Source organism: Marmota flaviventris, chromosome 11 (genome assembly GCF_047511675.1).
Source record: "Marmota flaviventris isolate mMarFla1 chromosome 11, mMarFla1.hap1, whole genome shotgun sequence".
NCBI classification, from domain to species: Eukaryota; Metazoa; Chordata; class Mammalia; order Rodentia; family Sciuridae; genus Marmota; species Marmota flaviventris.
The window spans coordinates 38362757-38378237 of record NC_092508.1 but is presented as its reverse complement, the minus strand read 5'-3'; the positions used below and the strand labels follow the sequence as shown (position 1 = coordinate 38378237).

At 35.8% G+C, this 15481-nt stretch overlaps 1 protein-coding gene across 1 annotated transcript in view; it reads left to right on the top strand.

The window, feature by feature from the left end:
• Ccdc150 (coiled-coil domain containing 150) overlaps nt 1–6537 on the top strand; it is a 135748-nt gene extending 129211 nt beyond the window's left edge. Inside the window, exons 26-27 of the mRNA XM_027925000.2 lie at nt 5253–5372; nt 6068–6537. Coding sequence (XP_027780801.2) covers nt 5253–5372; nt 6068–6181 — 234 coding nt within the window. The 3' untranslated portion in view covers nt 6182–6537. The remainder of the gene's footprint in view (nt 1–5252; nt 5373–6067) is intronic.
• The last annotated feature ends 8944 nt before the right edge of the window (nt 6538–15481 follow it).

Below are 15481 nucleotides of genomic sequence, written 5' to 3'. Positions count from 1 at the left end.
TAGCAGATAAATAGCTCAGTGAGGTGGGTGAAAGAGGGATTTTACTGGGATTTAATGCTGGACTCTCAGAACAGCTTGGAGACTCAGAAGGTTGGATATAATAAAATAAAAGAAGAAAGCCCTGCCAGTGCTAGTGGCTGCCAGAGCTAATACACTGTGGGCAAAGCAGGGAAGGGAACTAAGAGAACCTGCATTTCAGGTGGCACAGTGGTGTGTCTTGGTATGGAGAAATCAGAGATCAAGGACACTGGCAGACTGATCCGAAAGTGTGCCACACTATTAGCCTTGTGTGACAAAGATGCTGTGTGTCTCCTGGTGGTCCACAGAGAGCCAAGGCAGGAGCCATCTTTTCACTGTGCTGTGGTGGCTGGAAGCTATGGGAGCAAATCTAGGAGCCTGGACCTGGAAAATCTGAGCTGGGTCTGAAAGTCAGGCTTGCCTGATGCCTACCACATGACTCAAGAGTGTGCCTAGGAGACCAGGAGAAATTCAGGCCTCGAGAATGTTTTACCTGGGGGAATTCAGGTTGTTGAAACCTGAGAGATTCTGGGTCCCTCTCCCTCTTTGAGTCTATTGACTTGCAGGATCAGCTGGGGTGGGCAGGAAATTCAGATGGGCAGGAGTGACTGTGCTTGGGGACTGAGCCCAAGGCCAGAAAGGGTGAAATCTGCATGTGGCATAGGTGGTGCAGGATTGGCTCCTCCACTGCATAAGTGTGGCCCAGGGGAGACTCCTGGGGTTCATTCTCCCAGCATGGATCAGCAGCTGCCAGACCCTGGAGGTGTTCTGATTTAAAATTCTCAGACCAATCACCATTCAGTGTAGCACCTGGGGCCTAACTAGACCTAAGCCCTACCTTCAGGACCTCCATCGATAGGAACTCCTCTCACAGAATTCTACAGTGATCCCATCGTGAGAGTGGAGAACAGCTCTTCAACCCACTCCACCTCATACTGCCACAAGGGAAGCCAAGAATTTTTGAACTCCAACTGGCAACTAGATGAGCAACACAAAAAGAGGCGAGGATTTGCAGCTAGTATGCTAGCATTGTTGTGCGTGGTACATATGGAAAGAAAGACATTTGGGAACAGTCAACAAACATATATTCTCATTGATGATTTTTAACCACCACAATAGAAACAATTCCTTAAGTTTTCATCAAGAACTTTTTTTTTATTGTTTGCTTGTGTACTAAATTATTCATGGACATTTATATTTGTCCCTTTTCTCATTTCTAGCATTTTTTGAAGGTAGTTATTTTTCATGACTGTCTTTTGAGGGGTAGGGTTTTTGATTAGTATGTTTTGGGTTAGTTTCTTTTTTTTCCTTGTCTATTTCTCTTTACTTTCTTTCTCTTTTCTTTGGCTAACAGCCAAATTCTATTGCTCTCTCTTTTACTCTTCCTTTAATTTTTTATTTCTACTTTCTTTCCTCCTCCCTCATAATCACATCCTATATCTCTTCAACATTCTTTCTGTTCACTTTTGAAATAGCAAACCCTTTTGCAAACTTATCGTTTTAATTTTGGTAATTGCCTATTATACCAATTAACATGGTAGATGTCATAATAGGTACTAAGTTTTTAGTTTAATGCTATATATTGTTTACATTGGTGGTTGTTATTATTTGTGTCCCCCTAAACCATGAGGTGCTAGAAACCTTCAGGGATACTGAGTTCATAAGGTAGGAACTCTGCCACCTCCAGTTCATACTGATAAATGGGTAAACACACAAACAAAGTGAAAAAGCAAGGGAACAAACCATCCCAATACAAAATACCTCAATATGAGAATCCACTATAACACAGTGGGGGAAATGTTACAGAAAAAAATTTAGAAAGTTTATAACTAAACTGATTTGCAAAGTAAAAGATGATGTAGGGAATGAAATCAGAGAGAAAATACAGGAAGTGAAAGATCACTTCAATAAAGAGAGATTCTGAAAAAGAATCAAATGGAAATCCTCAAAATGAAGAAATCAATAAGCCAAATTAAAAATTCAATGGAAAGCATCACCAATAGACTAGACTACTTGAAAGACAGAGTTTCAGACAACTAAGACAAAATATGTAGTCTTGAAAATAAAGTTGCCTATGAAAAAATGTTAGGAGACTATGAACAGAATTTTCAGAAAATACAAGATAACATGAAAAGGCCAAATTTAAGAATCACTGGAATAGATGATGGCTCTAAAATACAAACCAAAGGAATGCACAATATTTTTAATGAAATAACATCAGAAAATTTCCCAACTCTTAAGAATAAATGGGAAATCAAATAAAGGAGGCAAACAGGACTCCATGTGTATAAAATTACAACAGACTCACACCGAGGCACATTATTATGAAAATGACTAATATACAGAATCAGGATAGAATTTTAAAGCTACTATAGAGAAACAACAGGTCACATTCAAGCATAAAGCAATTCAGATCTCAGCTGATTTCTCAACCTACACCTCTCGAAGCTAGGAGGTCTTGGAATAATATGTATCAAGCTCAATATGGAGACGAATATGGAATATTCACCCAGCAAAATGAAGCTTCAGAATTGAAGATGAAGTAAAAACTTTGCACAATAAAGAAAAGGAGTCACAACTACAAAGCCTACACTACAAGCATGAATAAAATATTTCATGAAGAAGAAATGAAAAATAAAATTATAAACCAGCATATGGAGGAAGTATGCTAGAAGAATAGTTGATCCAAGGAGGAAACTAATACAATTAAAAATTAGAAATAAAATTACAGGAGTAAAAATCATCCCTCAATAATAACATTGAATGTAAATGGCCTAAGCTCATCAATCAAAAGACGTAAGCTGGAAGATTGGATTAAAAAATAAGACTCAGCAGTATGCTGTCTCCAAGAGAATGACTTCATAAGCAAAGACATCCACAGACTGAAGGCGAAAGGATGGGAAAAAACATATCATTCACATGGATCTTATAAACAAATAGAGGTTTCTATTCTCATATCAGTTAAAGAAGACTTCAAGCCAAAATTAATCAGAAGCCACAAAGAAGGTCATTTCATACTGCTTAATGAAATTACACATCAGTAAGACATACCAGTCATAAATATTTATGCCCCAAACAATGGAACATCTGTATACATCAAACTCTTCTCAATATCAAGAATCAAATAGACAACAACACAATGCTTAATGACATTAGCAGGCCTCTCTCATCACTAAATAGATATTATTTTTAAAAAGTAATAAAGAAGCTAGAGAACTGAATAATTCAATTAATAATTTAGACTTACAAGACATATATTCATTCATCAGTGACTGACCATACTTCTCAGCAGAACATGGATCATTCTCTAAAATAGACTATCTTAGGCCACAGAGCAACTCTTAATAAACACACACACGGACACACACACGCACACACAAAATACCTTGCATTCTATCAAATCATAATAGAATAAAATTAGAAATCAACGATAAAATAAAAAAGAAGCTACTCAAACACCTTGATACTAAAAAATATGCTATTGAATGATGAATGGATGATAGACACTTCTCAAAAGAAGAAATATAGTCAACAAACGTATGTAAACAAGAGATGTTCAACATCTCTAGCAATGTAAAGTAAAACTATCCTGTTTTAACCTTAACTCCAATCAGAACAGCAATTTTCAAGAATACAAGTAACAATAAATGTTGGTGAGGATTTGGTGGAAAGGATACACTCATAAATTGTTGGAGAGTCTGTAAATTAGTACAACCACTCTGGAAAGCAGTATGGAGATTCCTCAACTTTGAATGGAACCACCTTTTGACCCAGTTATCTCACTCCTTAGTATAAATACAAAGGAGTTAAAATCAGCATACTATAGTGACACAGCCATATCAACATTTGTAGCAGCTCAATTTACAATAGCTGTGTTATGGAACCAACCTAGATGCCCATCAACAGATGAATGGATAAAGAAATTATAGTGTATATACAATAGAATATTACTCAGCCATAAAGAAGAATTAAATTATTGCATTTGCCAGTAAGTGGATGAATCTGGATACTATCATGCTAAATGAAATAAGACAATCTCAAAAAATCAAAGATTGAATGGTCTCTGTTATATATGGGTGCTAACCACAATATGGTGGGTGGGTAGGGAAAGAATGAATGAAGTTCATTGGATTAGATAAAGGGGAATGAAGAGAAGGAGGGTAGATAGGAATAGAGAAGACAGTGAAATGAATCTGACATAACTTTCCTATGTTCATATGTAAATACACCACAGTGAATCTGAACATTGTATACATCCTATTTAGAATAAGATATTATTCTATGCTTGTGTAACTATATAAAAATAAATTCTATTGTCACATATAACTAAAAAGAACAAATTAAAAATAAACTTAAATTGGCCTATTTGAAAGTGTTTTAAATCATACATTTTTAGATCTAGGAAGGCTCTTTGAGGTTATAGTTCTCCCACAACCACCCTTTATTTTCTAGATTTAGAAAACAGACATTTTTAAAGTATCACTGCTGTCATTTTATCATTGTTCCTTTTGTAGCCACTGAATCACAACATGATTTGTAGAATGGTATATTAGGAATAGTATGTACTCTGAGAGACCCGAGTTTGAGTGCCAACTATGACACTGACTATGTGCACTTAGGTAACTTCCCTATCAGTTACCACATCCACACAATAATTATTTTATTCTAATAGATATCTCTGAGTGTTAGCTCCTTCTCATTCATCATACAATAGATGTCTTATACAAAGCTATTTCGAGTACCTTTTCTTCCATTCCTGGTAGATGCTAGAGAAAGAGAAGTTTGGTTTGGGAAAAGTGGAATTATAGTTGTTATCAAGATGCACAAATGGACCTGGAAGACATCTTAGCTTTGTAGTTTCTAAAAGTTAAATAACACTGAGTTCAGTTTTCTTAGCTTCCTATAGTGTGCCCCCTATATTGACCTAACTAATCTGCGATAGGTAGACAGCAGTGCATACTTCTTGAGGACTTACTCTGTGTCAGATACCTTGCTAGATGAGGGAAATCCAGATTCAGGTGAGGGATGTCCTGGAATCATTAACAAGTGCATGAAGAGCAGTGAGCCTGTATGCATTCCTTTAGCCCTCATTTAGAAATTACTCTTATTTAATCGGTTGTTAAGCGTATTGTATGTATGAATAGTTTACAAGGACCTTGCAGTCAGAACTTAGGTCTTTATCTAGGTAAAAGTCTGTAAAACTAATAGAAAAAAAAAAAAAAACCTGTATTCAGATAACAGCTAACCTGCAAGAAGCTCACCGCTGGTTTCAGTGCAAGTTTGATGGCCTGCAACTTGAATTGACAAAAAATCGGTTGCAGAGGCTTCCCCGGGAAGACATATGGCTAGAAGAGGTAAGGTTAAGATGCCTTAAACAATTTCAAGTTTATACCTTCTCAAACTTCAAATTACAGAAGTCTTATATCATCTAGCTACTCTTTTATTAATCTTTAGATTTCTTTAAACTACTTCTAATAAACCAACGAACTGATTTTTTTCTCCAAAGAGAGGAATGGTGGAATAAGTCTGACCAAACTCTCCTGTATGAATATACCATAGTGAATTTCACCTTTATGTGTATCTATAATGTACTAATTTAAAACAAGCTATAAATAAATAGAAGAAAGCCTAGTAGAGTAGAGGAAAGGGAACAGGGAGAGGGAGGAGGGAGGCAGACAGGGGATGTACTGGGGACTGATGTGGAATAAATTATATTCCATGTTTTATAATTATATAAAAATGAACCCCAATATTATATATAACTACAATGATAATAAAAATAAGTTAGGGGCTAGGATTGTGACTCAACGGTAGAGTGCTCACCTACCATGCATGAGGCACTGGGTTTGATCCTTAGCACCACATAAATGTAAGTAAGATATTGTGTCCACCTAAAACTAAAAAATAAGTATTTAAAAAAATAAGTTATACCTTATTTCTAATGTCTAGGTTAGGACCACCTTACCAGATGAATTAAATGACATTCACAGAGGCCATTAGGTGCTAAGCACTGTACTCAGAACAGACAAATGTACTTTCTTTTCAACAGGATCAAGATACAAGACATGATTTTTCTAATCAATCTGCTCTGCATCGATGGGAGGCTAAACAGAATCTTGGATTCATGCCCAAGAAGTGTCATTCTGAGGTAGAGAGGAAGTGATGTCCTTGACAAAGGAACTTCTTCATGTGCAGCTACACCTCCATGATTCTGCAAGCCACACAACTAGGGCTGGCCTGTTTGTACAGTCATAAGAATGTGAAGTCTTTGATGTGGGCTGAAGATTTTGGACCTTAGTTAATGTTTTACAAACCTTTATAATCACTACAGAACCACCCTATCTTTGTCCCTTTCCCTATTTTCCACCCAATAAATTCAGTTTATTGTATAATAGGAAATGCCATTGCATGATATTTGGCTATTTCTTATTACATTCTATCAAAAAGTATTTAGTGAGGTGTTAAATGATATAATACTTTGAGTCAGTACTAGTCTCATATCCAGTAGATCATTCCTGGAAAAAGTCACCTGGAAAATGATAAAAACTCTTCCATTGCTTTATAAACATGTACATTTCTATACTGAGTAATCACCAGTGTTGTCTTTAATAAGACTAATACCTATGTTCTTAAATAACATATCTCAAAGTTTATATTTACAACTTCCTAGATCATTAAAAGAAAGCTTTTTTAAAAGCATGTCAGTATGCTCCATTTAAGGAAACTGCCTGATCAATGTAGATTTCCCTTACAGTATTAATTAATAAGTTGAACTTTGTCAGATATTGAGTGCTGGATTAGGTGATGCAGACCTAAGGTATATAAATGAGTTGGTATAATGCCTATTTTAATATTTAAGTAATGGTAGCTGCTGATATGAAGACCTAAATGAAGTTTATGATTATGTAATTTGGTGGAAATTAGTTTGTTATATAATACAATTATATATTTGATGGAAATATCAAATGTAAGACTGTCAAAGGTTGAAGAGCCCACCACTCACTACCTGAAACAAAAGGGTAAAACTTAATGTACTGTTTACTGTATAGTAAAAGAGAGAACTATGTTATTCAGGCCTATTTCCTCCCAGAGCAGAGCACACTGTTTATCTCATACAGGATTGGGAGGAACATGGAATTCAAGGATTTGAAGACTTTCAGAAGCTTGGGTAGGTTCTACTATCTGTAGTGTATACTTGGTTAGGTGATACTATTGTTCATTGAATGGGCATTCAGAGCCATGTTTGTCTGACTTTCAGAAGTGAGAGACTGTCATTGTTCAGCCATGTAAAAGCATATACACTAGAGCAAGTTGTCACTGATCTAATGGACAAGTTTAAAATTGGTGTTGATAACTGCTTGTTACCATGGCTTTCAAACAATCAATCTCTTCCCAGAAGGTGGGAACATTTTATTCTTTGTTCTCCCTTTTGGTCTTCGTATCCCAGGACAGCAGCTCCATAGAAGCATTTCAGACTGAACAACAAACATTAAACAACTATTTTCTAACCTCTCTGGTTAGAAAAAAAATTGTGACTATTTAATTATTTATAATTACTTTGATACTATGGTGTGAATGTGTCCCCTCCATAATTCATGTTGCAATTTAATCCTCATTGGGGTGGTATTAAGAGATGGGGCCTTTGGGAAAATGGTTAAGTAATGAGGGCAGAACCCTCATGAAAAGGCTGGAGGTAATTAGCATAGTTCTTTTTTGCCTTTCTACCTTCCCCCATATAATGACAGAGCATTGAGCCCTTACAGAGGACATCAGCAACAAGGCACCATCTTGGAAGCAGGGAATAGGATTCTTACCAGATGCCTAACCTGCCAACACCATGTTTTTGGACTTCCAAGGCTGCAGAACTGTGAGAAATAAATTTCTGGTTTTTATAAATTTATATTCTCAGGTATTTTGTTTAAAGCAAGCAAAAATTAACTGAGACATTTATTGAAGGGCTTTTAACTTATTTGCTACATCTCCAGGGCGTGGGTTCTGTTGTTTACTGGGTCAGCCATAATGATTGAACATATTTTTGATGATCTCCTTAAGTTGTTGAATTCCTATTAACATCCAAAGGATTCATTACTCAAAAAGAGATCTGTTTCTTTGGATTCTTTATCTTATCTTTTATGTATCTTAAGGAGATAGAATCAGTTGAGGCTATTGGGGAGAAATGGTCTTGAAACAGTCTAGCCAAAAGTCCAATAGAAAAATTAGCCTTGGTCCTGGCTATTGATACTGAAAGCCTTGATCCTGAATTTCATAAAGTAAAAAAGATCCCATTTACCACACAAGAGAGATGATCACTGTAAATGGATTGTAAACACATTGCTATGATTATTGTCATGATGGTCATATATATATGCCAACAATATATATATCCTCATCCAGAACAAGGACATTTTTCCTCATTTATTGTCATCAAAGAGTATCATTATTGATAAACTTATTGTAACATCCTTTTGTTTAATTTTTTTAGATTGGCTATTAATAGCTCGGGAGAAAAGAAATTATAGTAGATTGATGATCATTACTAGTGAAACTTATAGTTGTTATTAGTAAGGGAGACATGAAAACTAAATCTCAGAACTATATAACCCTAAATCACTAAAGAGCAGAGTAAAAGAGTATGACCAGAAGAATATGTGAAAGAGAGTATGATGAGGATATGTAAGAGAATAGGACAAAAGAATCCTGTTCCGACCGTCTCAGGCACCTGCTTGTTCTAAGGATCTTAGGTTAGCAGTCACATGCTATAGATCATCTGCTTCTGGAAGTTTTTTGGAGAACTTTGAGTTCTCTAGTACATATAACTTTCTAATTCTATTATGACCTTTTCTGTTTTTCTAGAGGATTGAGAGTAATGTGGACAATGGGGGATCCCAATTAAAGGGCAAAGTTTAGATAATTCAAATCATGAATAACAGTTCTAACTTAATGTGTTCCTCCCTATATCATTAGATAGAGCATCTTTGGCAGGAAACACAAAATCCAAACATTTTTTCTCCATTGTTAGTGCTTCAGCTTCTTGACAGACAAATGCTCTGTCCATCCAGAGAAAACAAATGCCATTATTAATATGTATTTGTAACACTTAGAATAAAGCAATAAAGATTTTAAGTAAGTATCTATTTGAAGTTTAACTAGTTTTAATCTAGTTTTACTAGATCTTTTTTTTAAATAGGAATATTTTTTATTTTATTTTATTTAGTTGTTGATGGACCTTTATTTTATGCACTGCTGAGATTTGAACCCTGTGTCTCACACATGCTGGGCAAGTACTCTGCCACTGAGCCCAACCCCAGCCCAGTTTTACTAGATCTTATCCTCAAGGATCTCCTAAAATTTGGCAGTGGGAAAGATTTAGTGGGTTTAAGACAGATTTCTGGAACCTCTCCATAGATATTTTTATTTTGTTGTTGATGTCCTATAAACTGTCTTTGAATAAGGACTTTAGTTAGAGTAGCCTACGCAGAGTGATCCCTGAGAGTAGGTGAATAAATAAGGTGAATACTACAATTGCCCTGGCGGCACATCAAGGAGAAGTTAAGGTTGGAGCCTAGCAGGTCCCTTGAGCTAAAGAGCTATAGCTGAGAGTCCAAAGTCAAAGACAGCTGAGATTCTAGTACAGAGTACCAGAAAGCAGAAAATTGCACAGAAGGAATATTTCAGACATCTATAGGGGCTGAGTACTGGTTATCATATGCATGTGGGAAAACTACCCAAAGCTGGAGAAAGAATCTTCCAAAAGAGGTAGAGGTAACAGTACCTGGCACATAAAAGTAGTGCCAGTTCCCACTAGCCAGAATTAGAAACCTCATGATTTTCTGGGCATTCAGTAGAGTATACAAAAGGATCCATCTTATCTCCTTAGTAGAGACTATTTAGACCTAATGTGATTACCACTATAGTCCTACCTAACGAATCTTAAAAGTAAGACCCAATGATCTGTTTCCAAATGACTGTGTTCCCAGAATAAAGCTTTAAGAATATTTGTAGGAATACAAAAATATATGGTACCCAGCAAGGTAAAATCAGAGTGCCTGGAATTCATCCATAATTATCAGGCATGCGAAGAAACAGGAAAATATGACTCCTAATGAGATGTCAATCGGAATTGACCCAGAACCAACAGATATTAGAATTGGCAGACAAGGATGTTAAAAAATTATAACTGTATATGTTCAAAAAGTTAGTATACTAGTAGATGGTAATATGAGAATGATGACAATTCATAATTATGTAATTAACTAGTAGTTTCCTTTCACAACATAGATTTGCCACACACAGTAACATAAGATTTAAAGGTAATTCTATAGGTGTTTTGACTAATTTCTGAGAATACTGATGATTAGATACAAACTAAGCCATGGCTATAAGTTAAGGGTAAAAAAATAGTTCTATGTGTGCCATTTTGTTAACATCCCTAGAGCAAGTAGGTAGCTTTAAAAAAATGAAAATCATTTCCTTTCATCTGGAAAACCAAACATAGAAAAGAATCAACTCTTTAAAGAAAAATGCAGAAAACCCCATCTATAATTCTTCATCAGTTCATTCATTCATGTTTGTACAAAAAGAGATTTATAAAAATCTAGGAAGATGCATGACCACATGGTTTTCTCCCAATATGTAGGCTCTCTCCCCACATTATTGATTGTTTCCTTTGCTGAGAAGAAGCTTTTTAATTTTAATTCATCCAATTTATTGATTCTTGATTTTACTTCTTGTGCTTCAGGGATCTTGTTAAGGAAGTCAGATCCTAGGCTGACATGGTGAAGATTGGGGTCTCTGTTCTAATGCCTAAGTCTTTGATGCACTTTGAGTTGATTTTTGTGCAGGATAAGAGACAGGTTTAATTTCATTTTGCTACATATAGATTTCCAGTTTTGCCAGCACCATTTGTTGAATAGGCTATCTTTTCTCCAGTGAATGATTTTGTCACCTTTGTCTAGTATGAAATAACTGTATTTACGTGGGCACCTCCAATAAAGCATTAATCTCTAGGATATATAAAGAACTCAAAAACTTAACACCAAAAAAAAACACAAAAAACAAATAACCCAATCAATAAAGGGCCAAGGACTTGAAGGGACACTTCACAGAAGAAGAAATACCATCAATCATCAAATATATGAAAAAGTGTTCAACATCTCTAGCAATTAGAGAAATGCAAATCAAAATTACACTAAGAGTTCATCTCACTCCAGTCAGAATGGCAATCAACAAGAATACAAGTAACAATAAATGTTGGTGAGGATGTGTTGAAAAAGGTACACTCATACATTGCTGGTAGGATGGCAAATTGGTACAATCACTCTGGAAAGCAGTATGAAGATTCCTCAGAAAACTTGGAATGGAACTACCATTTAAACCCAGGTATCCCACTCCTGGGTTTATACCCACAGCATACTATAGTGATGCAGCCATGTCAATGTTTATAGCAGTTCAATTCACAGTAACTAAACTATGGAACCAACCTGGGTGCCCTTCAACAGATGAATGGATAAAGAAAATGTGGTATATATATTTAATGGTATATTTCTCAGCTTTAAAGAAGAATGAAATTATGCCATTTGCCAGTAAATAGATATGGAGTTAGAGAATATCATGCTAAGTGAAATAAGCCATTCTCACAAAACTTAAGGCCAAATGTTTCCTCTAATATGTGGATGCTAATTTACAATGGGGAGTGGGTGGGCACTAGATTAGAGGGAAGTGAAGGGAGGGAGAGAAGGGAATGTGGGGATAGAAAGGATAGAATGAAATAGATATTATTGCTTTATGTATGTGACTGCATGACCAATGTGATTCTACAACATGTACACCTAGAAAAATTAGAAATTATTCCATCTATATATGATACATCACAGTACATAAATGCAGTCTACTGTCATGTATAACTAATTAAAACAAAAAATGTTTTTAAATCTAGGGAGAATCAATGAAGAAATCTAATTGACTTTGCTCACAGGCTTAATCTTTGAACTCTCTTTGGGGGATTCTGGATACCACAGCTTTTCTCAGGTAATTTCCTGATTATTTACTGAGAGTAGGATAGATTTTATAATATCATATCACCTATAATATCATATTATTTTATAATATCATAACATGTAAGGGCTGTAGGGTATATTATCTGAAACTAGATCCTACCTCTGAAATGTATAAGTGTCACAGAAAGTGAAGGAGTATTGTTCCAATAGTGATCCCAAAGTATCAACTACACTTTAGTCAGAGAATAATAAACATTGTATTTGCTGCTGCTTTTTTTTTTTAAGTATCAGCTACGGTTTGGGACTTAGAAAAGGACTTCACTATAGTTTGAGTGTAGAATGTCCCCAGAAGGCTTGGTCCTCACCTTGGCATTATTAGGAGAGGTAGAACCTTTAATAGGCATAGCCTAGTGGAAGGAACTTAGGTCACTGGAGCATTCCCTTGAAGGAGATATTGGAACCCTCTCCCACACCCTTGCTTCCCAGCCTCCTTGATATGAACAGCTTTTCTACTATGTGCTCCCTGCTATGATGTCCTGTGTTCCATAGGTCCATAAACAATGGAACCAAGTGACCATGGACTGAAACCTGAAATTGTAAGTTTAAATGAACCTTTCCTCCTTTTAAGTTGATTATCTCAGGTATTTTATCATAACAACGAAAAACTGACTAATGTAGACTTAAGTTTATTATGAATACTCATTTTTATTGCTTCTGGTAAACCAAAGCAAATAATGTTCATTTCCCCTCAAACTTCTATTATGACTGTGCATTCTAAAGTTCATCTTTATTATCTTCTTTCTTCATCTATCATAAAACAGTTACAAGACAAAATCTCCATCTCATCATATGGGTCAATTTGCCTTTTAGACAACTTTAAATTTTGCTCTGAAGAATGTGATATTCCATAGCAGTGGGATTAATTAATTATGGATAACGTTGATGGCAACAAGAATGCTGTTTGGTTCCACATGGGAGTTTAGAGGGAGGATAGGAAATTGTAATCTAACAACTCCCTTGGGGTGGCATCATTGGACAGATTTTGGATGAGTATCTTAGCCAATACTAGAAAAGTATTCTTTCAATTACCCTGACTCTTGTGCTTCAAATATTTCCTGATTTCCTTATCTACAGGCTTTCAGGGTTGTTATTTGTTTTCTTTTAATACTGGGAATTGAACCCAGGGCCTTAGAAGCTTCATCCCCAACCCCAAGCTTCAGTTCATAACAGAAGTTTTTTTTTGGGTCACTTTTTATCTCAGGGGTCAGTCATAGGTTATATTGATTTCAAGCTCATTTATTTTCTAAGGCTTTCTAAAAATATATAGCCACACATTACATGTTTTCTGAAATAGTTTCATATTTCAATTTCTCCTCATTAAATTTTCTAATTTAGATTTGAACCCATTAAAAGAGAGGAAAGAAGGTCAAAATTGTTAAGAAATTTGACTGATAATATTTGGCATCTCTCTTCTCAAGAGCATTTATTTATTCTGGCTTTTATCTGGTGACCAGTCTATTTTCATTGAGCAAGATGGCCTTACATTGGCACTGCATTGTATGATCATATATTATCTGCCTTGGACTTTGGACAGTAGAGATTGGGAAGACCATTTGCTAATATTATAAATGGTCAAAAACAACATATAATGTATAGCAGACTAGAAAAGACTGGAATATTGTCTACTTACTAACCCCAGCAGAAATAGAGCTTTTTCTGTTTTTTTAGCATAAATCCAAGATTGAGTCTCATTGGACTGATTACATGCCCACTTTCAGCCAAACACAATGACTTGAAAGATACATATGTACTTACCAGCTGGGTCTGCATCATATACCCATTCCTGAAATTGAGGGGTTCCCCAAAGAAAATCCCTAAAGAAAGGGGAAGTGGAAGTAGACCCCCCCAAAACAAAAACCATTTCCACAGATATGGATCACAAAAGTGATAATATTAAAAATAGAGAAAAGAAACAAAGGTGGTCATGACCAAACTCCACAAATGCCGCTGCCAGCATTAGTTTCTGTTTCTCTAGAATTTTTTAAAATATTTTTTAGTTGTAGATGGACACAATACCTTTTTTTTAATTTATTTTTATGTGGTGCTAATGATCGAACCCAGTGTCTCATACGTGTGAGGCAAGCATTCTGCCATTAAGCCACGATCCCAGCCCTCTCTAGCATATTTACTTAAGAGGGCACAAGCTTTCAGGTTTTGTTTTTGTTTTTGTTTTTTTGAGATTCTAGGGATTGAACCCAGGAGCACTTTGCCACTGAGCTGCATTCCTAGCCCTTTTTATTTTTTATTTTGAAAGAAGGTCTCACTAAGTAGATCAGGCTGTCCTTGAACTTGCCAAGACTGGCCTCAAACTTGTGATCTTCATGCCTCAGTCTTCTGAATTGCTGGAATTACAGGGATGTGCCACTGTACCTGGCTCAGTTCTTTTAAAAATAGATTATTTAATAACCTAGGTAGCGGAAGACAATGGAGATACATAGCTACTACCTACCTCCCAATATTTTCTTTACATGCAATTTGAAATGAGGGAAACAATTCTGCATGAAACCACACACTCAGCATAACTTAAAGGCAGATAATGCCAAAACTTCAAAATAACTAATTAAAAAGAAAAATCACAAACTATATATATAATCTCATACTTCTTCCCCACCTTGACTTCACCACAAGGCTTTGTAGGAAACAAAGGCTAACCAATAAAAGCTGCAGAGGTGATAGAAGAAGGTAGTGAGGGGTTTAAAGTGGATCTGAAACCACCGGAGATACTTAAAAAAAAAAAAAATTGTCCAGACAAAGCATGAAATTCAAGGAAAGGAGCTTCAAAGCACTCATGATTTAAAGGTGCAGGTATGATTTAAAGAGTCCCTCTTCAAAATTCAAAGCTTGAAATAGAGCTTCGAAGGCAAAAAAGAAAGGGAGAAATTCTTTTAGCAATTGGATTGTTAAAGAGAAGGGGTGGGAATTTTAGGACATAGTAAGAAAAAAGGAGAAGAATAAAATAGAAAGTCTCAGTTGGATCTGGAATGTCCCCAGAAGGCTTGGTCTTCAGCTTGGCATTATTGGGAGAAATAGTGAAAGGAGTTTAAGGTGGAATCTGAAACCACCAAAGGCTGTAATATTTACTGTCTGCCCTTTACAGAAAAAGTTTACTGACCTCTGAGCTAGTAGAGCTCTCCAACCACCAAAATACAAACACCCTGGAAAAGTTACCTCAACTTTGCTAGATTGACAGAAGAAGACAGGATAAACTAGAAATATTGCAAAACAACCCCATACCATAAATGTGAGCAAGAGGAGAATTAAATCCTTATAGATTTACAGAAAATCTAGAAATTCCCCATCAACTTAAAAACATCTCCCCTAGTAAACAGTCATGAAGGAAAAGAAACCAAAAGTGAATATTCTAACCAAACACATTGAAAGTTTTGAGGATATGGAAAACCACTGTG